We start from the raw sequence: 25,951 nt of genomic DNA, 5'->3' as shown, positions 1-25,951 counted from the left end.
CAGCTAGGTCAAAACTCAACATTCAAACAGTGTAAGACTTATAGAAAAGAAAAACAAAGCAGAATAAAAGGCAAGGAAAATATCTTGTAACTGCATTTAGAAGTGGCGCCAAATCTCTTGTCATTCCAGCTTTGCGTTTCCTACCATGATTATAGCCCCACAGTCATCTATCAATCCATCACATCCACCCTGTTTGATTTTTCCTCACAGGGGGTGGATGTATTTCTTCTCTGAACTGCTCTGCTGAGCTAAGGTGGCATGCACCCCAGCTTACCTGAGTCTAAGTGCCACGGGTCGGTAGCGGCCGACATTGGTGGGATGGTGAGTGGAGATGCTCCACAGTTGGATTCCACCAGTTCTCCTTGGATGTGGACGTGGGAGGAGGCGTTGGTAGGTCTCAGAGCTGCTTTGAGTGGAGCAATCTGGTTGAACTGTACTCTCGATAGGCAGCCAGTGAATCCTGGTGTGTTGTATTTATATATATCTTGGTCAATCTTCCCAATTTCTATAGGAAATTAAGGAGGAAAAAAAAGAAAAAGATTAATCAAAACAAGTCACTGCTTTGGAAAGCACGGTTGGTCTGAACACTTGATTCCCAGAGCTCAGCTCCCAAGTCTCTCTCTCAGGAGACTGAGAACGTGTCAGACCCTGCCAGGTTTCTTTACATTTCATTACAGATGGAAACCTTCAGGCCTTGATGTGACTCGGTTTCACTGCTATGCTATCATTAAAATGAAATGCTGCATGAAGGAGTCATCAGAGAGCAAAAGCCCAGGGAAAAAAAAAAAATCTTTTCCCCAAGAAGAGGTGGCGAAAGAGAAGGTAGAGGGACAGTCATCGCCAGGGTCTCTTCTCCCAGCTGAAGCTGCTCCTGCAAGAGACGCCCCTTCCTTTGCCCTGGCCCGTTGCCCTCTGGTCCCTCTTGGTGGGCCAGGACCACTTCTGTTCACTCCCATCCCTGCCCTGTCTCCTCGTCAGGAGACCAAACATCCCTTCACCACGTAGACCAAGCGTCCCTTTGCCAGGAGAAAGTGTCCAAGTAGACCAAGTGTCCCTTCAGCCTGAGGTGGAAAACCGCCTCCCTCCAGCCTCCTTCCTTCCCCTGGCAGTGGTGAGAGATGGCAGGAGCCCATCCACCCCTGCTGCAGGCTGAGGAGCAGCGTGCATGCTCCTGCGCCTCCGCAACTGGGCCTACATGGGCTGGGAGCCATTTTGCAAGTCAGCCATTTTACACCTCGCCACCGTGGCCTAACAGACCAGCTGGCAGCTGGCATCCATTGCTCTCTAAAACAGCTGCTGTCCCTCAAAGTTGACCCCCAAGTAGCTTCCTCCCAGTTAAAAGCAGTTAAAAAGATCCCGAAATGGTAGCTGTAAAACACGGCACATGCCCTTACGACCCAGGAACCCGCAGGCCGCTCACATTCTGTCAGGACCTGTTGTGACAGCCTGAGTCACAACCGAAACAAAACCATCACTCTCTGTCAGCGTTGAAGGGGGTATTAACATTTCAAAGCCTCGCTGCAGTGCCTAAAATAATATTTACATGGCAGTGAGGAATTTGGCTTCCTTTCTTCTACGGTAGCACAACATAAATGAAAATGACAAGATGGCAGCACCATGTTGGTGCTGTAGCAGAGAGTGTTGCTCCAGGGACACTGAGACGCTTCAAACTGCCTGTCCCTGGGTGGGCAGGGACAGGAGTTAACGTCTGGCCCTTGAAGCCAGTGGAAAAAATCCAGGGAAATCCAGTGGTATCCCAGGGACAGAGAACAGGGAGCAGGCCCAGGTTGTTCAAAGGCAAGTTTTTCAGACAGGAACAAGGATAAGGGCTTGAAAAATGGTGTTTCTGGAAAAAATGATGTCTATAAATCACAAGATAGTGTCATAAAAAAAGAAAGAGGGTTCTCCAGAGAGGTATGAGGAGAAAGAGGGAAAGAATATTATTGCAAGAGTTTGGGGAAGAGCTGGGAACCAAAGCACATCTGGGTTTGAGTTTTGCTACCACAAAAAAAATCCAATTAGAGTTACTAGAAAATGCATTACAAACCTTTTCAATGAGCCTGTGTTCAGTTCTAACCAACCTAGTATCAATTATATGAGGTCTGAGCTGCTGACTGGGCTCCCTGAAAACTACCACGATACATATGTCAGTATTATTGCTAAGAGTACTGAGGGTTTTGCATCAGGGATACGTACAAGGAGTTTCAAGTCTACAAACCAGGCAGGGCATTTCAAGTATGTTTTATTTTTTGGGTTTGCACATTAAACATGAAGTGAGGCAAAACTGGTGGGAACTGGACAGATCTTGAGCATAATGAAAACAACTTCTTGGTTTTCACACAGAATTAAACTGTACCTTTTCTGTCTTTGCAACCATATTACAGTGATAAACATACAACATTCAAGTCCTCCCCACACCTAGCAGGAGGACTCTAAAGGAAGATCCATAATCTGAAAATTACTTGCATTAGATCCTTATGTGATCCACTGTACAAGAATGGATTTGTTCTATTCCCCCCATTTTCCCTTTTCCTTCTCACCCTTTCTCTGCTGGTGCTCATCCAGCCTGTATCAATATTAGAGCCACATTTCACAAGCTGTCAGTGAGCAGCGACTGTCACCTGTGGCAAAGTGGAAACATGCTCAGTCTCTTACTTCAATTAATGGTATATTCAGTGAATAGCTGCAATTCTGAGTAATCCTTATAATCTAAGGCACAATTAGAAGACCGTATTTCTTTTTAAACACTGTGTGATTACCTTTTATTCATATTTTTATATATTCCGTGGAACTTCATGTTAATTAATCCCACTCACAATCCTGAATGACAAGAACAAAAATCCATGGATATTATTGTGCTACTTCAGCAGCTTCAGCACCATCCTTCTTCAACTCTGTGAATAATAAGTGATGGATACTAGATCCTGAAAGAATTAAAGAAAAAACTCAAAAAACCCTAACATGGCACCTTGCTGAAGACCTGCATTTTTGTTTATAACATTCCATGAACAAGTTGTGCAAGTCACCTCATGCAAATTTACCACCAGCTCTCCTCACATCAACAAGATGGATTGACTTCTATGACTGTGAACATGTTCCTTCCCGTGCACGTCCCACGGGACTCAGCACACTGATACTCTCTGATGTTAGGCCATTATACTTTAGTTCCCTGTGTATTTGAGCCTGCTATAAATCCATCCCTGGAGAGTGCAATGATTATATAATGAAATACGCCTTTGTTGTCATGACTAAAATTCAATTTTCTCCCTATAACAAAGGAGGGAGAACAAGAAAAGAAAATGAAAATCACATTGTACAATGCAACTACTTTGCATTGTTCTAATTTTCAGCATATAAGCTAGTGCAAAGTCATGTAAGTATTATAGTATATAGAATTACTCTTACCTAATAGCAGCATTAGTATTATTGCTTTCAGATCTGATGCAGCAATCTTCTGCTGGCACCCTACCCACAAGCATTTCTGTAATGAAAGACTTCCAAAAATACCACTTACAGGCCTTTTTTAACTTTAACTGGTTTTAACCATTTGCTCCCTTGACCTGCTGACTTGAGATGAAGAGACAGAGACAAGACAGAGAACATTCAGGCGAACCCAAAATAGTACTATTTCTCTATCGAAAAGTATGTGCTACTACTGAAGAAGCTCTTTTCCATGATGTAAAAGATGTAAAGAACACCTATTTTCGAGCATGCTTATGACACAAGGCACCATTAATTAGTACAGAAGTTGAAATTCATTATTCTATGAATCAAGAGGAAAACAAGCAAAGAACAAATTGTATAGAGGAAAAAATTGTGGCTAGACCTGTGAATAAGTAACAAACGTATAAGTGTAATTAGGTTATCTGTTTTTTAAGACTTTTTGCCCTTACTCCACTGGTTGTAGATGCAGAGTTGTGGCTCCTGCCTAGGCACTATTACAAGACAAATAAACACTTTGGTTCACGCTATTACCAAAGTTGTCCTAGTTATGACTCTGATGAGCTACTTGTAGAAGCAGACACATTGCCAAATATAGTTTTTATCTACTCTCTCTCTCCCTTCTCTGCTTTCCATATCTACCAGTAAAAGATTTATAGAGTAGCTCAAAGGGTCACAGCGTTTCTAATAGCACAAAAGGTTACAGCACTGCTGGAGACATCCAAGCTCTGCTTAATTCTACCATTTATTTTTTATACATTATTAAAATGATAGCCTGATTTAGCAGGAAAAAGATGTGTACACAAGGCTCTGCAGCACAAAGCTATACAATCCAGCACTGACCTCGGAAAGAGGGAGAGGAGAGAGAGTCGGCTGGGTGGGAAGAGGGAAACACTCTCACTGCAAATTTTTGTAAACCTATAAAAACTGGTTTTATTAAACATATATGCTGAATATCTTTTCTATTCTAGCTGATCTGTACATTATTTTTCTTTATAGGCCTCTCAAATGCAGATCAATACAGAAAGTTATAATAAATTCTGATACTTGCACAGCGTTCAATACATACAGACAGGAGCAAGGCATCTATTTATTGTGATTTATGTTCCATTAGGAAGGAAATGTAACAGAACTTAAAGTACAGTTTGCAGGTACGCACAACAATGTATGTGATAAACATCCTGTTACGAATTCCCTTGGAGTTTTCCAGTGATGCCCTTCAAAGTCAAAAGAAGACACAGCCAAGGGTACTTCTGCTAGCACAGCGAGGCTCTCAGTAACTGTTACAGCCATCTAGCTCTTCTTTCTTCTTCTTTTACAGTGGGAAAGCTCTGCCCGAAGCAGAAGAAAAGCACTATATACTGGAGTGATTTTGGTTGTGACAGAAGGTGCCTTTTAAACAAAGGAAAGTCTCAGCCAGCACAACCAAAGCCCTTTCAGTTCAATTTACTAAAGACTATTTCTTACACAATTTACACAAGCCATCAGTTGAGTTTGGCTTTGAAAACGGTGAAAAATCCAGCTGTTTGGATTTAGGACAATGATCTATTTATATGTGCCCATTTATGCCCAGAAGTACAACAGCTTAATGATTCTGGGAAGAGAGTAGCTCTATCAGTAGTGGGAGAAGTCCGGCTTTGCCACAGGGTGGTATTTCTGGCTGAACTACCAGGATAAGTATCTACTCAGTGGGTAGATAGAAAGTAATCCCTTATAAATCTCTATGACCCTTCAGCCAGCTGTACTAAATTGAGCCTAAATTATCTCTATATAATATTTTAATATACTGCACAGGTGAATTCACCAATTCAATTAAATGAACCGCTAATTGCTTTTGGGTCAACCTGGGCAATAGATTTTCTCTTCAAAATAAAGTACCACATGCTCTCTTGTCCCCTGTACTCAGAAAGTTACCTTGTTACATTACCCTCTGCTCAAAGATCAGCCCAACTGGCATCTTAAGCACCTCTCTGCTACTGTGTCAGGCTCCACATAATAGAAAGCAGTTTAAACTAGGCTGAAAGGAAGCTATTGATTTTAAGAAGTCACAGTCCACTGAGATTACTAAAGCTCTTTCTCTTGTTTGCAGTATTTGATGCCTAGATGGAGCAGTTCAATGCAACATCGAACCCTGGCACATGCCGATACTTGAGGACTGGCATGGTGTGAAAAACCTGAGAGAATAAATAAATGAGCTTGAATCACATGGAGTACACAGTCATAGGGAGAACCTATCTGGGGTGGCATATACCTGCTAGCCCAAAGCCACAGGGCTAGAAAGTCCATGTCAGGAGCAACTACTGTACACCCAAAAGGGGGTTCATACTAAACAAAGGGAAAATTATGTTCTGACACGTTGCCTGGGTCTTCTGATGGACATCCTCCAGTATGAAGATCAAGCACCTGTTTACTTACTGGCTGTTTTATATCTTCTCTGTCCAAAGATCAGCAATTTTTATAAGAAGACACCTGACTGCTTTCCAGAGTCTTCAGGTACTACCTACAGTATGGCCCTATCGTGTGACATGATCCTTCTGTGAGTTTTTTAACTTTTTCTAACTTTATGCTACTTATTGTAAAGCGAGAGAAAAATTACTTATGAAGACTGTAACAGCTCAGTGCATGTTTCAGTTGCAGAAGCAGCTTTATCAGCGTTGCAGGAACAAAGGCCATTTCTTCATGAAACATTCCCAATACTGTCTGCACAAGCTGGAAATGATCGAGCCAGGTGAAAAACACACAGGATGAGAGAACCTGAGCCAGCCTGGAAGCTGCGCCGCAGCCCTGGAGCACTTCCAAAACCCAGCCCCTGGCAGAGGAGTTATAGCTTTCAGGTCACACTGTAATGGGGACAGTAAATCACTGATGTGAAACGTGCTCCTATCAGAGTCCCATTATTGCAGAAATAATAGAGATTAGTGCTGGACTGCAGGTCCTCAGTCAAAAAAAGGGACTGTGAAGAATGTTACGAAACGGAGATTTATTTGACAGCAGCTTGATTTCACATCGCCACAAATGAAGAGGGTTTGAGAACAAGAAGTTGGATTTCTTTCTGCTTTTCTGTACTGATGGTATAGTTACTGAATATTTCAAGATTTGATACTGGATGCACAATTTCCTGGAATTTTCCATTTTAAAATTTCATGTGTAGCCAACAACAGTTATTATTCAGGAATTCACACTGCCTTTTAATGAAAAGGGAATTAACTGATGCTGCAAGGTTCTTAGTAATCGCATTGTAAACACCCACAGAACTATGGCCAACAGTAAAAGTGAACATCACCCAAGGAAGCAAGTATTATTCTTCACATTTTGCTACTGACTCGCTGTCAAACTCTCCCCCTCCCTCTTAGTAGGACATAAAGAGTTTGACATGAATGTCTGCAGTGACTCACTTGAAGTTACACAGTGAGTCAGTAGCAAAATGTGAAGAAGAATAATACTTGCTTCCTTGAAAGAGTCAGCTCTGTGCCAGTGGGACCAAAATTCCCCCAGGTTTAGGGGGGAAGAGAGACCTCTCTGTGCATTATCCTTTATAACCAACTGAGAGTGGTAATACAGCCATTTCATAAATTTGTGTAGCATTTTATTTCTCCTCTAGACAACTAATCATTCTCCCTCGGTACCAGAGGCAAAGAGCTCAGCCTGTTGTTTAAAGCAGGAATCCCAAACGTAGGGAGAGCTAAGAGGAAAGGCCATCCACCTAGATGACAGCCTGACCTGACAGAACAAGACACTAATATTGTTCAGTCAGGCTGCACCACGTACCTTGACTGCAAGCCCTCCTGAGGGCTAATGGAAATCTTTCAATTGAGAAGCAAAGTGCTCAGCACACTCTGATCTAATCCCAGCTGCAGAAGTCAGCAGTTCTCAAGGCAAAACTGCCTAAGAAGTATCTGACAGCTTCAAGAACAATTTTTTTTCCCCTACCCATCCTCTATCCTCTTCACATGATGCAAGAGCAGTGGGATCATGGGTTGAGAGCAGCAGGAGAGTCACCACCAGGTGTTTCATGCACAACAAAGAATTAAATGTTTCATCTCCTTTTTGTCTGCAGGCAGGCTCTAAACAGAGCGAGAGGCAGCGGATGATGGGGGAGGAGAAGAAACTATAGAGCTGAAATTTCTCTTCAAAAAAACCCCACACAATCTAAATGACTGACAAAATAACTAAGTAATTTGATCATCATAGATATGAAAAAAGAAAAGTTGTTATCACAGACAAAACATCCTCCGAATTAGCTGGGACACTGTATTTCAGCAGGATTTATAAACCCATTCTAATTTATGCTCATGATAAATCATCTGCGCAGCATCTTTCATAACCCTTAGAGAAGGATGTAAAACACATACCTAGAGGTAGCATCACTGTGCAAAAGAAATATGCAGTTTCATTCATAATTTGTCTAAATGTTCTTTTATGTCTTATGGAAACTGGCTGCAACATAACTCAGCAAATGCTTTTCAGGCCAGAAAACAAACAAATAAATAACCAAATAAGACTCTTGCAGCGTGTAGTCAAACGTAATGTGTCCTGGCCAAACTCCAATGCATTTAGTTATAGTGTGATTTTGTTAAAACTGTATTAAAATAATATAATTTCAGTCTGATTATTACTTTGTGGTTTAATGGGTACCCCTCTAGGATTGTCTGCAAACGTCCTCACACTACGCTTTGCGTTCTGTATCACCAGCCTCAAATATCTTAATAAAACTGCAGTCTCATCAGAGAGTGGGTGGGCTGAAATTCCCTCTCTTGCCTCCCTCCTCCCTTGCTTACCTTACTGTCTCACTTGGTGAAAAAGCTAGAATAACCATTTGAAGAAGATTCATGGTATGCAACTAAAACTGGAAAATTATTTTTCATAAGATATTATTTTTATTCATATACCATATGTGCCTTATATTAACCTTCTGTATTCTTAAAAGTTTTGTTTTGGTTTTGTTTAATTAAAAAGGTAAGGATCTGCAATTTGTTTTTTAATAAATCACTTTTAGGGATGTTAATATCACAAAGATAAAACTTCATCAGTCCCACATAATTTTTCTTATTTATTTATTTAAAAGAAGTCCAGTCCTATTGCACCTACAATGCTGGATTTCAATGCAATGTATTATATAAATAAAACTTTTTTGGGAACTGACGTTTTTCAGAAGATACGCACACTGCCACACTATGAACAAGCAACGACCTTTCTAAGTAGTGGCAATTTTAATTCAGTTATCAAGAGCCTGAAAATAGCAAGCAAATGAAAGGCAGAATGCCAACAAGGATGAGAATGCTATAACTTAGTAGGTCATTTTTCTTCCAACATTTTCATTCTGTTTGCTTTACTTCTTCATTTGGAATTTATTTTTTCTCGGATCAAAACATCCATTTTTTGTATAGACAACACCTATCTGTAGTACTGAAAATCACCATTTATTTTAACAACTGGAAAAATACTGTAGGACAGTGCAGGGAAAAAGAATCAATTTCATTTCTTAGAAGCAATTTCTTTTATGGTTTTTTTTCCCCAGTATTATATGTGTGGGAAAAAAATTATATTTGAACAATCTCCATTACGTCTCAAAGTCAATGATGGGGTTGATCCAAGAAACACTGAAGGCTTTTGCTTCTTTTCTTTGTTACGTGTATGCACATGTGAAATACTCTTTTGTATTTCCCCTGCTGGAACTTGCTTATGTGCAATAAATTCACTCTGAAAAGTCCTGCTATTCAATGCACAATGTCAAATTACCATAAAAATTTAACAGCATCATTAGATCAATGACTTATCCAGTTCATTGTTCTCTCTTAAAAAAGAAAGGTGACTGATTCACAAGTAGTATAAGAGCACTGAGCACGTAAAATAATCCTCTCCCAGAATATCTTTTCAGCTTCCCATAAACATGGGCTTTACACCTTTCCGAGATAGGTTGCACATCTGAGATAGGTTGTACCAGCAGAACTGTCTCCCATGAATGTGTCCGATCTTTTTGGAAACTGTTAATGCTTCTGGCCTCCACAGCATCCCACGCCAGTGAGTTCCAGTGCTCAACTACTCACTCACACTGAACGACCACCTGCAAGCTCGTTTCAAGGTAATGGGAGCGTCTCAGCTTCTCGTGGTGTGGAAAGCACTGCACACCCCCACCATTATAGGACTGTACTGCATCAAAATTAGAGGAAGATCAACTAAATCACCTAAAAGGAGCTCTCAATCTTTGGTTTAAAAGAAGCCTTCATGCAGTTTAGTTAGAGTGGCAAAGCCCTGCAGAAGACCCTCTCCACCTCTAGGCAGTGGAAATCACGATTCCATGAAGAATGAAATGTAAAAGCATTACACCGTGATCTGGAAACCAAAAACGCTCTCTCATTCAACAAATACACTGGGGATGAAAGACACAGGTGTGGTTTGATGCCAGCCAACAAATTTCACTCCATGAGAAACAGTGAGGAAGCACACTTCTTCTTCCAGCCCTGCCAATCTCAGGTTTAATACATACAGCTTAACCAGACCTGTATTGCTTTTCAGATCAGATGCAGGATATTACATGTCAGGTATCCTCAAAAATTGCATATTTTTGCAATTTCTATGATCTGCTCATCCGGAGTCTTATGCAGTAGGTAATGATAATAGACATTTTGACAAAAAGACAGAGAGCTGGGTGCGTGGATGGCAGAACAGGCGCAGACAACAGGCAAGGACTAACTCAGGGATTACCTTTGCATCTCATTAGATGGTGTAAACTGAACACTTCAAACTGTGCACTACCAACATGCTTTATCATTATTATTATTACATCCAAGCATGGAACAACATTCCGGAGCAGCGTCTGAGGGCACAGTGCCATTTGCAGTATAATGGCTTTGTTAACAAGCTGTAGCAAGTGCTCCCACCCAAATCCTGAAACCAAGCTTTGGGTGTTTCTAATCTCAAACCTAATGGATTTCTTTGGAGGGGCAGGGAAATGTTTGATCAAGCTGCAATAAAAATAAATATTAAAAATATTAGAATTATAGCATCTCGTTATGCTTGCTGTTGCATAGAAATACATTATAACAGTGCATTAAGTTAGTCTGGCAAGAAATACTATCATTTGCTTCTTTTCTTAAATCTTGTACTAGATTAAACACTCAGTGCCACATCAGATGGATCAAGCAGACATGTCTAACAGCACTGCTTATTAACTTGCTTCTTTTAACAACCAGTTCGTATAAAAATAAACAAAAACTTACAGGTGGGCTGCAGCATCAGCGGCAGAAGATGATCTAAACCCGATCGCCCTTCTTCGTCCCTTTGAGCTCTCTCCCTCCCAACCCCCCGATCAAACCGAACCCCACGCAGAGATGAAGCATCTAAGACAAGCTCGGGGAACCCCAACCCCCAGACGGGCACCTCGGACGCCTCGCAGCCCGCACCGCAGCTTTGTTCTGGCAGAGGACGGTCATTTATTTCGCCAGCGGCGTCTCGTCCGCAGGCGGCCGGCAGTGGAGCACCCCCGCCCCGAGCACACGCTGCCGACACCCCGTCCCTCCCTCCGGGCCGAGAACCGCCGCCAGCTCCTCACCCGAGTGCCCCAGCCCCGCGTGGGGTGTCCCGGCAGAGGCAGCGCCGCGGGCTGCCGTGCCCCCCCGCCTCCCCCTCCCGCCCCGCATCCCGGCTACCTGCCGTCTGTCCGGCCCAGCCGGGAGCCGCGGGCTGCGGCGGGGAGCGGGCGCGGAGCGGAGCGGATCCGCCCCCGCGCTGCTGCTGCGGGGCGGAGACGGGAACACACGGCCTGGAGCGGGCGGGGGAGCGGGGGAGGCGACCGCGGCGGCTGGTGGCTCGCCTCGGGGCTGGGCCAAAGCCCCCCGTGACAGCCGCTCTCACCAGCACAGCTTTGGGTTTTGTTTGGGTTTTTTTTAGGTTTGAAATCGTCTTTGTAGAAGATGCTGCTCAGCATCAAGAGCCGGTGCTGTTAAGCAGCCGTTCTCAGGGAAAAGGTAGCTAGGTAGGTGGTGTTTGGGTTTTTCTTATTTTTTTTTAATTTTTTTTTTATTTATTTTTTTTTGGTAGCTGAAGGTTATCCTGGTATTTGATGAGTTTCGAAAGATGCAGTTCAAATACTTCTGCTTTTAATTTACTCGCATACAAGGGCGAGGAAAGCACAGAATGGTTTTAAATTATTAATTTAAATTTTTAATTTTAGAACCTGCATGGAATGGTTTTAAAAAGTTAAAATTACTAAGGCGACTTTACTTGCTCGGTTTTAAGATGAAAGAATGCAGACTCAGCAGCCTGCCTACAGAAAAAGCAGGGGTTAAAATAGCCAGTTACCAACACAATATGCATCTATGAACGCAGACATCATGAGACCACCTCCTCCTTCTCTTCCCTCCTCCTTGCTCTCTCCTCCTCTCCCAGATGCACCACCACCATCCTCCCCTCGTCCCTGCTCCATCACTCATGCTGCCAAATGGAGAGAGGGTCCCTCACTCTGGAGAGGACAGGAGGAAGACAGAAGAAGATACAATTTGGGGATTGATATAAACCCTGAAGAGTCAACAATAACGTAGTCTACAGCTCATTTTTTTCTCCAGCGAGGAGCCAGGAGTGAACAAGTAAAGCCAAAAAATGTAGCACTTTACCAGAAGTGTGCCATAATGGGAGTAATTCACCTTGGAGGAACCAGGATGGAGGAAATCGCATCTTGAGTACTGTGTTCAGTTCTGGGCCCCGCACTTCAAGAAAGATGTTGAGGTGTTGGAGCGAGTCCAGAGGAGGGCGACCAAGCTGGGGAAGGGTCTGGAGGGTCTGACCTACGAGGAACGGCTGAGGGAGCTGGGGGTGTTTAGCCTGGAGAAGAGGAGGCTCAGAGGTGACCTTATTGCAGCCTACACCTACCTGAAGGGAGGTTGTAGTGAAGTGGGAGTCAGCCTCTTCTCCCAGGCAACTAGCGATAGGACAAGAGGACACAGCCTCAAGCTTTGCCAGGGGAGGTTCAGGTTGGACATTAGGAAGCATTTCTTCTCAGCAAGGGTCATTAGCCATTGGAAGGGGCTGCCCAGGGAGGTGGTGGAGTCACCATCTCTGGATGTGTTTAAGAAAAGACTGGACATGGCACTTAGTGCCCTGGTCTAGTTGACATGGTGGTGTCAGGGCAACGGTTGGACTCGATGATCCCAGAGGTCTCTTCCAACCTGAGTGATTCTGTGATTCTGTGAAATGTGGGACCAGAGTCTCAGATCGCAAGACCTACAGGCTGTCACTCCAGAAGTCAAACAAGAGATAACAGGACTCATCAGCAGGACCTCATCTACGATCTTTATTCAGCTAGCACGTATCTCATTTAGCTACGGCAATTCAACTCACAATTTCAGTGTCCTGTCCCCATCCTGAATATTTCTACATTTTCCATAATGGCAACACTTTCACAAGGTCACTGCTGAATCATTCAGCTCTTACTGCTAAAGAAACAGCCATGGTTACCACCTCTGCAACAGCTTAGACAGAATATTTTTTAGATATATTCCAGAAGAAAAGCAGTAGTTTCTCTTCTCAACATTTTCAGAGAAGCAGTATTGGATTCCTCACAGTCTGTCTCTTCCTGAGTCTCTTCCTCTGGGTCTGTTGGAGTATTTGACATAGAAAACTCAGCGACCTTCCTCAGTCCCCACAAGTAACGCGTGAATGTGCTTATTTTTATAATGAAAAAATAATTAGTAAATGAGGAACCTCTAACTGGTTGATGGTTGTTGTAATAATTCTAGCAGAGACAATATGCAATTTGTGCAAGCTGCAGTCCAACTGTAGGCAGTGAAGGAACTCGGAGCTTAAGAGAGAGCTGGAAGGTCTCAGCATGGCAGTCTGCAATTTAGAGATGCTCAGACTACGTTTAAACGAGTTGGCCCAAGTGCTGGAAGCAGTTTAGCTGCAGAAGAACACAGCTCTGTGCAGGGTATTTATTCCACCTCTTGGAATTATAAGATCATAATGTAGTAGAAAAAGACCCTGCCAGAATAAATTTTTAATTGCCTGTATTCATAAGCTCTGAATCTGAGATATAACCAAAGGGAATGGAAAATTCTCACTTATAATTACATTCTTGAGAGACAATTTGCTTGACAGGGATGTTAATTTCTGGCTACAGGATGCTGGGGACAGCTTGGGATAAGGAAGGAGCACATCACTGGTGGATTTCTGTTGGTGAATGACTCAAACCAGCATGATCTTAAATGGAGGTGGCCCAACATGTACGCTAATAAAGTCCATGAAAAGGGGATGACAGGCACGTCTGCTGCGTGTGGAAACAATCCCCTCATTCTTGTTTCCTAGAGACTTCAATTTGGGATGCTTGTGCTGGGATCCCACGCAGCCAGTAGTAAAATATCATTAGATTACTGGAAAAAACATTTTTTTTTTTCCCTAAAAATTTTACTGACTGTGACATAAGGTAATTAGTTTGGACTTCATTATGATGGATAAAGATGACTTAATCACTGGACTGGAAGACAGTGGTTGCCTAGGGACCAACAATCATAACCTGATTATGTTCAATATCTGATGTATGGGCTTTATAAAGCCTAACAGGCCAACGCCGAGGTAAATAATGAACGGCAGCGAGAGGGAGGAGAGACAGGAAGAAATCCGTGGATGGAAGAGGATGTTTAAGAATAGCTTGGATCTCCAAGAGCAATGTGTTCCACACGTTTAAGATGTTATGAGGATGCGACTGTTCCTTTTAAACAGAAGGAAATGCCAAATGTAATCTAAATCATACATTCTTATTTGGATCTATATGTTAGTGTTCTCTAAGAACTCTGGGGTGTAAACTGAAGAGATTACTGTCCTTACAGTGTTCGAGAGACCTTTAAGCACTGGAAGAGTTACAGAGACTGGAAGAGTCCTTAGGTCCTTCCAAAAAAATTGAAAATTTAAAAAAAAATATGATGTCAAAAAATGAGATGATTAACTACTGGATAATTAGCCTGATATCACTTTTCATAAAATCAGTGGAAGCAACATTGTAGAATTCTATAAGTAACAAATAAATGAAAAAAAAGAATAAGTAAATAAATGAAATCGTCAAATAAATGAATAAATAAAAATGTTTCCTTAAATAAATTTCAAATTTCAGACTTTGAGTACAAGTTTGATCAAGCTGTATAACTGTATAGACGGACTGCATTTTAGAAGGGTCTGCGTGCCTTCATGACATGTTGGATTAATGAAATTAGAATCCACAATATCAATAAAGCACACACTCAGTGGAAGCAAATCATGGATCATAAGCTTAGAAGCTGAGACGCTCCTACCTAAGAAGGTACAAAGAGCGAAAGAGCTCTTAAGCCAAGCCAAGAAAGGCACAGCAAGAGTCAGTGTCTGTCAGCAAAAGCCTGAAATAAATTATGGAAATAAACTCCTCAAATTTTAAAGGTGTAGCAGACAAACTGCTGAAAGAAGCTACCCAAGGAGGGGATGACTTCAAACACAAAATGGGTGCCCTTTCTGGAAGACGTGTTTTTCACAAGGAAGTTTTTGGAACCAACAGAGAGGTTTCATGAGCTGAAAATTCACCCAGATGTAAAGGTTAGACTAAACAATTTAACAGTCTTTTCTAGCCATGAGAGCTTCAGATCTGCTACTGAAATGAAACACAAGTGTCTACTCTGAACTTTCCCTCTCTCTCCTGAGATTTATAAAATAGGGAAAGAAGGGAAGAGGAAAGGTACTCTTCAAATGGAGGAACTGCTGTAATGTTTGCTTCCTGAATAAGTGAGTAGAAGTTATACATATGGAGATCTTGTGTCATAGTTATGGCAAGGTATATGGTGTTGGGGATAAAAAATGAATGAATATAGAACTCTTGATTGTTCTCTGATACTGAATACCCTCAATGTAATAAATGAATAATGTCTTCTAACGTCATAAATACTACAGCTACAAGCAATGGATGCTTTCTATTCAGTACATCCAACCGAGAAGGCAGAACTTGCATTTAGCTCTTATTTCTGCTCAACAGAGGGTGAGAGGCTGAAGAATATAGACAGGATTAAGAACACATCTTCTAGCTATGATTGCCAAGATTTCTTAATTAAGCATTTTACTTTTTGTCATCATATTGGGACTATTGTCTTAAAGCAGATGTAGCCCATCACAGTGAAGCTGCACTCACAGAATCACAGAATCACAGTTATTTTATGCTTCTTGCTCCAATTTGCATTGTTCTGTTAAGTTGTATTTCAGCAAAAGCACTAGAGTTGTTTGATGCTCTCTAGCTCGGTTCCCTCTCACTCCCTCTGAAACCTGTATTTAAACTGATGGCTGTTCTAATTCAAGGGAGTGGAATTATTTTTGGGACTCAACCACAGGTGCTTACTCATTTTGCTAAATACTCCTTCATTATTAAATGATGAGTACCCTGTCATCACCTGATGTTGTGGTTCAGTTCCAGAAGCATGTTTAGCTTTTCCATCCAGTATTTGAACATGAGCAATACCGCCTTGCTTTCAGTATTATTTTTGGCACCTCTTTCATGCCACTGGCACATCAATGCCTGTCTCTAGCTAGCTCATTACACCAACTTCTATTGCTCACTCACTTGGAGTTGAAGAAAATGTGTGCAAATTTTCTACTATTCCATGTGTCATGCATGAGGTGAGATGAAATTACTCATGAAAACACGTTTGGAAGACATCTGCAGAGGAATGTTTGAAGTGATACGGTCCTCCCTTACAAAAAAGCTCTGCAAACACGCTCTTTTAGACACAGAGAACCTGGACACAAGTTCAACTGATGCCCCATTGGCTTCACTTTTAAGGGTGCACCACTGAAGGCACCTCCGGATTGCTCCCTCTGGCTCCATCTGGTACCAAACACGGTCAGTGCCATCTGTCTACTAGAGCTGGAACTGCTTTTTTCAACTGCCAAATGAGCAATTAGTTTGTAGCAAGACAAGTCACTTGAACTAGTCACCTGTAACTGGGGATAAGAATATTCACTTTGCAAATTTACTATTATTTAATAGGATAAAAACACTGACTGAAATTCCAAGAGTGTTGCCACTATTTTTTGCTGTTATGAGTACAGAAAGTTAGAAAAAAATAAGATCTGTTAAAATTGACAACAGAAAAGCTACACAGTGAGCCTGATTAATTTGTGTAAACATAACAATGCCATAGTTGAGACTTAAACCTAAGCCATTCTCTTTTGTGAGAAGGAAAAAGACAGAAACTGAATGAAAACAGACAGTGATGCTTTACCTCAGCTCATTAAGTTAAAATGAGAAGTAATAGCATAGGATGCTGAGCTGAAAGTCTCAGACTTTGGCTGAGAAATTAGGAGCAATCTCAGGATATTTACCATATTTACTACTGTGCTAGCTGATTGCAAGAAGTCCTTTCCAGTAGCTTATTCAAAGTTTATCACAACCTGGGTGAAGCTCTCCCCAAAGGGCAACCATGCAGCTGGGGTGTTCTTGTGTTCCTGTGCTTTAGGCTTCCCTGGAAAGCATATTTTCTGAGATCTGCAGCCCCTGGACAATTAATCATTTTTACTCTAGGGCCACGTGGTAATTGAGTAACACAATACTTCTTTTTACTGTGTGGGGAGCTTGTCAGGGGATGAGGAAAAGAGACAGAAAAGACATTGGAAGACTTTCTTTAAGGAAAACATCTTCTTGCATCACATGTGGCATATGCTTCCAGTAATTGTTCCATACATTAAAAAAAGAAAAATCATTAATCATTTTAAACACTGGTATGAGTGCAGCAATAAATCCTCTTAGCAAATACAATCTTAGTAAGACCATTGTGTTGATGTTAAGAGAGCTAATCCCAAATAATAAACTCAAATTCAAGGAGGTTCCTTTTGGAAGCCGTCTGGGAAATGGCTATGCTCTCATGGAAATTTTGAGCAAATTGTTCCTGATTTTTTTTCCCCCCCTACACACGCTTGTTCCAAAAGCAAGAACTGTAGATTGAAGGCTAATTTTGTGGATGAGGGCATGTGAGAATATTGATAACACATGGCCAAACAATGTTGCTCTTGGCATACCGAGGACAGTTTTGGTAGTAAATTGGACGTACTTGACAGTAGGGAACAAACTGATGAAAAAAATTTCTGACCTACAATATGCAGGAATTCTAAATAATATATAATGGGATGGTGATTTAGCTAAAACATTTTAACTGGAGGGTTTCCAGTGCTTTGTTTCAGATCTTCAAAGAACATCATCAATGAAATACGGAAGTGGATTAGGAGGAAGTGCATGTTACCATCTCTCCAAGCCTACTCTCAAACCTGGCTCTAAATTTTAGGGATTAAGCTGGATATCAACATGTAAGATACACCTCATGCATTCACTGGAGTATGTGTGTCAGTCCCTGAAGGAATTGTAACTTACATTTCAGCAAACAGGGAAAAAGTACCAGTCTCCTCTTCCTGTTTCAAGAGTAAACACCTGGACAAGAAGGTTGGCATGACTATGGTACTGGGTTTTTAGTTTGGGAAACCTACCTGCAAGTCTCTGTGCTTGGCCCAAGTTGCTTTTGGCCTCAATTTTCCATTTATAAAATGAGGTGAAAGGCATTTCATAACCACTTAGCTGAATTTTGATGCTAAATACATTTGGAGGTAGTTTGCCATGAGGAAAAGTTGTGGAGAAGAGGCACATCACTCTGATGACAGCCACCACCAGAAGGTCTGCACAAAAGGCCCAGAAGTTATGATAAGCTGCTTGAGCTTTCACATACTTTGGGAGCAAAATTATTCTTAGTCTCCCCCAAAAGCAGCCTGCCCCAGGACTTCATTCTTGACTGCAAAGATTATGAATTGAAACCCTAAAATCACGTTTTACACATTTTACTTCGATGACACCTTCAGCCAATGCCCTTTCAAACACGTGGTCAGTGGTTGTGAGGGGTGAGCTGCGTACTTGTGCGGCTCTTCCAGAGTTTACAGTTCAATTTAGGAAATAAATACGATTTCCCTGGCTAGCAAAATTTCCTGGCACCACCTAAATGTCAATAATAACTTATCCCTTTATAAACAAAGTAAACCAATTACAGATTACCATGATTTTATTGTATGGCGATTAAATTTTCTGGCTCCTTGCTGGACCAGTAGCCTTTACAGTACAGATCCAACTTTCTTTCAATATATGCAATTAGGAGACCTTGGTTTGAGCTTTTCATGCACTTATCAGGACTCTAAAACTGAATTACTGTCATGACTGAAAGCCAATAAAAAAAATAACAATTATTAATGTAAGCAAATGCAACCAATACTTCATAAGGGTTAGGTAATATTTTACCCAGCTAGCAATATTGTCAGTAGTCATTGACAATACCAAAGCTTGACCAAATTGAGAAGGAAATTCACTTCTTAATTACTGAGATACAATGACCCAAATGACAATAATTACTCCCCAAAATGGACTTCTAGAAGTCTGCTGTAAGAATGGAAAGTCAGCTTGTTGCCACCTGCTAGGAAGCCACTTGTTCTCTCACTGCAGCACCTGCTTGAGTTGCTGTTCTGCATATCACTGAATTTAAGACAATCAATCAGTGTAACTTCGTCTTCACAAGCACTATGGGTTTCCCTCATATGGGTTACTGTTATGTCAGAGAACAGATTTTTAAATACCACAATATTATCTATTTGCTCTTCCCGTCCAACATAATTTATTTACTGCCTACATGAATTTTAAATTGATTATAAAATAATTCAGGTGAGCTTCACAGCAGTGCTGTGATCATTAAAACACAACAAGATCCTGTAGGAATAATATTCCTGTGTCTCTGAAACAAGACACAATTTGTTTTCACTTTGTCAAAACTGCTGGCATCATAACTTGACAGCCAGGAACAAAACAAGCACAATCCTTCCATGTACAGGCTATTCTGTAACGTCGGCGTTGTCAAGGATTTCCATTATTTCCCTCGAGATGAACTTTGAAAATGACTCTAAAGGCTCCTGTCGAATTGCAACAGTTTGGCTTAATTGTGAGCCAACATGGCCTGCATTAGGGCCAGGTATGGGAAGAAAAAAGGCAATGTTAAAATTGAAGCTCCTATGCTTTTGATACGAAGTTAACTCAATTTTGACAGTTTATCAGTCTGATATTTAGGGACCAAATTTGAAAAAATTGGAAACAAAATGCAAGGACAAAACCAATCCTGACTGGAGCAAGGATTGCTATTTGCTGCATGTTCAGACATGGTCATCCTGGGATCATCATGAAAGCATTTTGCATTGAGGTGAAATTACTAAACATTATCTCAACACAAAGAACGGCATAGAAATAAGAAATATTGTTGTATAGCCTTGAAGAATTAAATCAAAGAATTTTGTTAAACAGATTCAGAAATCAACATCCATATTGCCAAGTCCACCAGGTTCTCCAGGATGCAGTTTGCTCCTGTAAACCAAGAACTGTTTCAAGCCTGATATTTCTCCAGAGTACTACGTAAAGCAGGTTCTCTCTACAAAAAGAAGATAAAAGAGCAGGCAAAAAAGTATCTATACTGTGTACGTACAGCTCATAAAGAGACAGACATTTGGCAGTAAGAAGTTTGCTTTATGCCTTTGCTGTCTTGAGTCAGAAAAACTGAACTCCAGGGAACTCTACCTAAAGAACAGAAATGAAATGTTTCTCCTGATTAGAAGTTTAAAGAATAGTTGAGTTTTACGATATCAAAGAACTCATTAAAAGTATTTAATTTTTAAGTAAAATTTCTCTCCAAGACACTGACAATGTAGAACATACTTGGAACGGCAGGAGGCAAAGCTGCTGCGGTGCCTCCACAGCTCGCACCTTCGGTCAGTCATGAGGCTGTTGCTGCCATCATCTTGTTGCTCCTGCAGGTTTTGCAGTCGTGTAAAGACAGATGGCATGATGCTATTTTAAACTGTTTCTGAAACTCTGGATCTCAAATCCCAAACTAGCAGACTGGTTTATTTTCCACTACATGGGTCCAGCTGACACTACAAATGCACTGCACAACTGCCTTCAAATCCTGCCAGGGCAGTCTCCAGCACTGTCTGTCTCCATCCTATCGAACATATCACAGAATCACAGAATCAACCAGGTTGGAAGAGACCTCTGGGATCATCGAGTCCAACCGTTGCCCTGACACCACCATGGCAACTAGACCATGGCACTAAGTGCCATGTCCAGGCTTTTCTTAAACACCTCCAGAGATGGTGACTCCACCACCTCCCTGGGCAGCCCCTTCCAATGTCTAATGATCCTTTCTGAGAAGAAATTCTTCCTGATGTCCAACCTGAACCTCCCCTAGTGAAGCTTGAACAGTCTGTGATCGGTTGTTCTACAGCAACGCATGGTTTTGTGCAAATACAAGAAGCTTTCGCTATGGATATTTCACAAAAAATCTGTCATGTAGCAGATGAGGAAAAAATGAAACTGTTCTCCAATAGCAATGGGGGAGGTAATAAAATGACAACCCTTGAAGTACAAATGTTTTTCCAACCCCTTCCCGACTGCCCAGATAAAATTCATAGAACAAAAACGCCTCTTGTTGGCACACCACAGTGTGAAGACTGAGCACAATCTAATAATAATTGGGTACTTCACTTCATTTGGAGTGCCTGAAGTCTCTTGACAGGAACAGAAATGCTGCAGCTCCATGTCACGAAGAGATTTATTTCCTGCTGATTTGAGATTTTATTGTTTCCTTGGATGAATGCCCTTTCAATTTCTAAAACAATGCACTGAGAGTAAATAGGGATAAAGGATTAATTATGGTGAGATACCAAAGAGAAGAAAATTCGATAATTAAAATAAGATTTTCTTTTTTAAAAATGAATATTTAAGACATGATTCTCTTCTTCAAGGAATGAATTTATTCTTTCCAATCAAAAGGGTAATATTGAATAATCTGGCCAAACATTATATCCAAATCAGAGACCCAACTAGAAAATTAGTTATTTAATTAGTATCTACAGAAATGCATGAACTGTAAAATCTCCAGAATGGAAGAATATTTAGATAAGATTTCCCTGGAAAATGAGAAATGGTATTTGAATTGATAAAGAAGCTGCAGTCTTCACTATGCATGCACATAATCTAGGAGGAATTCAGTTTCCTTCTACAGTCTGCTTGGTATCATTGTCTTTGAATCTTTTGTTTAGCTTATATATATATTTATATAAAAATTTATAAAAATAACCATATAAAAACCCAACCTCTAGCAGAGTTTAAGATTAATGTGTTAAGTAAGTTTTAGTCACAAAATACACATATGTTTAACTATTAGAGCGGAGAAGCAAAATCTTTGCTGTCCTAAGGTGCTGAATCATTTGCAGTATGAATAAGAGAAGGACACCAGAGAATTAATGTTAGAAGAAAGAACTCCGAGACTTGAGGAATTAAATAAAATAAAATAAAATAAAATAAAATGTGCAGAGATTTTTGGTAAGTCAGCTTAAGAAATGCACATTTTAAGTAGAATTAGATGGTTTACCTGGCGTAAAGCTTATGGTGTTTTGTTACATGTTTGGCACCACATGTCTCAAGAGCTTTCTGTTCAAGCATTCTGTTCACCACTTATCTATTCTGATGTCCCATTCAGTGTTTTTTCCCCATGCTCCTTATTCACCACTGTTTTTCCACATTCTCTTTATTCACATTTCAGTTGTTCCCTTCTTTCCTGTTTTATTCCAAGTATTATCATCACTTATATCTTTTATTCTGTTGTACATCTACCACTTCTCCTCTATTTTTTTGCCGTGTTTTTTGTTTTTGCTGGGGTTTTATAGAAGTGACACTGCTGTTTTCAGATCTTTTCATGTCACAATGTTCAGGCACTTAGAACAAACACTTTTCTTTGAGATTTTAAGCATCAAAGGGTTGGTTCAGGCCTGTGGGTGATGTGGACTGGTAGAGTGAGGTGGGGAGGAGAAGATGGTTGTTGCCAAGACACCCATTTTGCACTGGAAGAATTCTTCACAGAAATATGGAAAACTTGCATTATTTGAGAAGCCTCAGGTACTCCAAAAGCATATGTACATGTGAGAATTTCTGTGCTAGGAAATCTTAGTGTTCTTCATCATGATTTTTATGTTGAAATTTACTGAAGTACTAAATCCTCTAAAATATGATATGCTTCCTCCATTCCGTGATACACAGACTGAATTGAAGCAGTTTGATTTAAGTTGAGGAAAGGACAAACCATTAAAGATTATTTTGCCCTAAAAATCTGCACTTCTCTTTCCACCTATACTTTCTCCCCCGAAATGGGAAAACTAAGAACCTTACTTTATATGTATGAAAAACAGTTCCTTTTACACAATACAGTTATTATCTGAATCACTTATCAAAATATACGGTGCATTAGAACCAAGTCCTCAAAATGGTCCTTACAGATCTCAAACTATATTGTAGCTGTTAATAACTATATGCAAACATATAGTTTTCTTGTTCAATGTGTACAAGACACTCTTTGCTGAATTCCTCTCTAACACATTAAAGGCTCAGTAGAAACTTCTAATACGAAAACAGCATAAGAAAACTATTTAACCTATTAGTTATTTTAGCAATTATTTTATTTCTGCAAGTTAATGAGCATTTCAAGCACCTCTGAGAAATTATGCATCCATGTCAGGGGTGGAACAGCTGATAGAGAATAAAATATCTACATATAATCTGTAAATGTCAAACCCAAGACTTTCAACTGCCAGTTTCTTTCTATACTACTTAAATGAGATGCTGGGGGATAATGCCATCAGGAAAGAACTCCAAGCTTAAGGGTCTCCCAGTGGCTGCAGCAATATTTGAGAGCAGCGAAGCGCATCTTCTTGAGTGCTGTGACCAAGACATTTTTGGCATTATTAACTTCCTTAAAGTTCAATAAAAATGTATTGTCCAAAAAATGTATAAAATTGGATTGTCCAAATGCCAGAACTGTTCTTTAGGATGTATGGTGAATAATGTGTCTACTGTAGAAGTCACTCAAAATAAAACCAGTTGGCGTAACTCAGGGTAATTCAGATTATTTCTAAGCCTGACAGATCATAGATCTTACTATGTTAAGTTTTATTATTGTTCTGTTTGTCCATATTTAAAGCATGAGAGCAAGAAAAAACCCATTAACACTAATGAGTCACGTTAGAGATTGCTGAGAAAGTTTCAGCAAAATATAGTATCCCAGTCTGTTATCTGGCCTTTTGTATTTCACACAGATGAATCACAGATGGGCCTCTGAGCTACACTGAATTGGGAAGGAGGAAAGAACATTAATGTGAACTAGTAAAAAAAACGCTCTTGGCTCTGAACAAAGTTATTCTACTGGGAAAAGTGTATTTCTTTAGAGGGAAAAAAAAAGAAAAAGCATCTTAATAAATGATTGTAATGTAATATAATGATTCTATTATTGTAACATGTAGTATAAAGAACTAGTATAGACTCTGAAGTGTATTTATGTAACAGCACCTGTATATTACCTTCAGTATTAGCTATTAGTTCCAGAAGTTTCATGGTGTGTTTGGGGTTTGTGTTTTGGTATGGGTTAATTTGTAGTTGGGAGCACAAGGCCTACATGACAACAAGGACATAGTTTGGCAAGTTTTAAGTTAGTTTGCACTTGACATTTTCTAGTAGCCATTTATGCTCTCCCAAGAAGCTTCTTCAAAGGATTTCAGGTGGAAAATGATAAAAAGAAAATTAGGCAATAAAGTTCATGTTCAAAAAATTCATTACAATCTTCTGAGAACGTTGCCAGTTCTTTATCCTGCACTGCTGCTCCAAGATTTGTTATGGCTTATAAAGCTTTTGGACATTTTTCTTCTTTTCTATTTCATCGGGGAATAGGAATGTGCTCAACTGTTACAGTAGTCTTACTAAGTGGTAAAAAAAAAATAATATTTGGGTTTGCCTATGAGAAAATAAAATGGTTTGGTATCTTTTTGTTTGAATTAGAGGGAAACCCAAGATGTCACCTGTGAAAAATGGAAAAAGAGTCTCTAATTCCTGGTCTAATTAATGCATAAATAGTAGACTGTTCCCATCTTCATTTGTTATTTACTGTCTTGCAAGGAATACCATGAGAATGTAGAAGCAAGAAACCAACTAGAGGTTTCCATTAGCCAAAGGATGCTGGGAATTATGCTAGTTTTATGTTAAGTGAGTATTTAGTGAGTGAAGAAAGTACATATTTTCAAGGTGCTAAACTGAAATCACCTCAGATTTGGCTGAGGCTGATACAACAGCTTAACGAATTACACTAGTAATTGTAATAGTGGTTTTCCCTGAAGATGTCTCACAGTATCAAGTATTTCTGAGGTGCCTCATCAACTACAACTCAGGAAATGCTTTTAAAATTATTCTAAAAGAAAAAGGTTTTTTGGGGGGGTGTCATTCTAGCTTGAGTATTTTAAACAATTCAATTTTTCCGACACTTGATGACAAAAATGTTTCTCTCCCTGGGCTTTTTTGAAGAACTGTACGTATTATGGTGAAACCTTGACACAGTTTGGATTCTGCAACTAGGAAGAAGGATCAGGAGACAATTTTGTTGATAAACAAGCATTTTCAGCTGACAATCTCTCCAAAAAAGCAGGGAGGACTGGTAAAATTCTGAGCACTCTCTGAAGAAAGCAGAGAATAGGAAGGAGTAACAAAACCAGTGACACTATATGTCATCTTGCTATGAGACTGAATAAAATAAAAATATTACCTTTTGGTGGGTTGTAACCTTACTCAACGGCTTCACTTGCAAGCAGAGTGCAACCCTGATATTTCAGTAGCTGAAAATCACTGAGACAGACTTCTAAGTTCATGTAGTCATAAAGGAGAGATTTCTGGAAAATGATGTACATTTATGGGCAAGGAAACAGGCTTATCTAAAAAGAAAGTTGTAAAGATGTGAGTTTATTCCTGTTGTATTTAAATGAGATGTTTATGAACTAGCCACTGTATTGCAGATTAAAGAGAGTTTTATTATGGCATCTAAATCTACGGATCAGTAACTGTCATGGTCAATGGCATAACACTGCTACTAATATGCCAGATTTAATATCAGAATAAACAACCAAGCTGCAACACAAGGAGCCATTACTGACATAGACTGTGCTGTAGAAAACCTCTGAATCTAATTCAGGAAGCTATTTAAAAACAATGCCATCCCTACTACTGTACTACACTGCAATAGGATATTCTTGAAACTGATAAATTTTTTTGTAAAACGTATTATTGAAATAAGGCATCATATTTTAAGACAAAAAAAAAAGATGTGACAGAACCATTTCAAAGCCTCCATCAAATAACACACCAGCAAAGAGAGTTTCCACCACAGGATCAGGAGCATCTTTTACCATATATGTCTTTTCAGATGAATTTAGATAATTTCTGGGTCTTGGTGAAAAATTTTAGCTGTTACAGTAGATGTCCCCATTGAAGACTTGTGAAGTTCCAGACAGTTTTTGTCTCTCCCTCCAAAAATCATTCCATTAATTTCTGATCCAGAAAACAATCCCAATTATTAAAACAATTTGTTTAATTTTCTTAGATATATAAAGGCCTACTTGT

General features: G+C 40.1%; 1 protein-coding gene across 1 annotated transcript in view; it reads right to left on the bottom strand.

Moving 5' to 3' along the window:
* Positions 1–25,951, bottom strand: part of CNTNAP2 (contactin associated protein 2) — a 974,788-nt gene that overhangs the window by 18,983 nt on the left and 929,854 nt on the right. The window contains exon 22 of the mRNA XM_068395817.1: positions 275–505. Within this exon, the coding sequence (XP_068251918.1) occupies positions 275–505 (231 nt within the window). The remainder of the gene's footprint in view (positions 1–274; positions 506–25,951) is intronic.

This window comes from Nyctibius grandis, chromosome 3, assembly GCF_013368605.1.
Source record: "Nyctibius grandis isolate bNycGra1 chromosome 3, bNycGra1.pri, whole genome shotgun sequence".
NCBI classification, from domain to species: domain Eukaryota; kingdom Metazoa; phylum Chordata; class Aves; order Nyctibiiformes; family Nyctibiidae; genus Nyctibius; species Nyctibius grandis.
The sequence above is the reverse complement of the archived record's forward strand: the minus strand, read 5'-3'. Positions and strand labels throughout refer to the sequence as shown.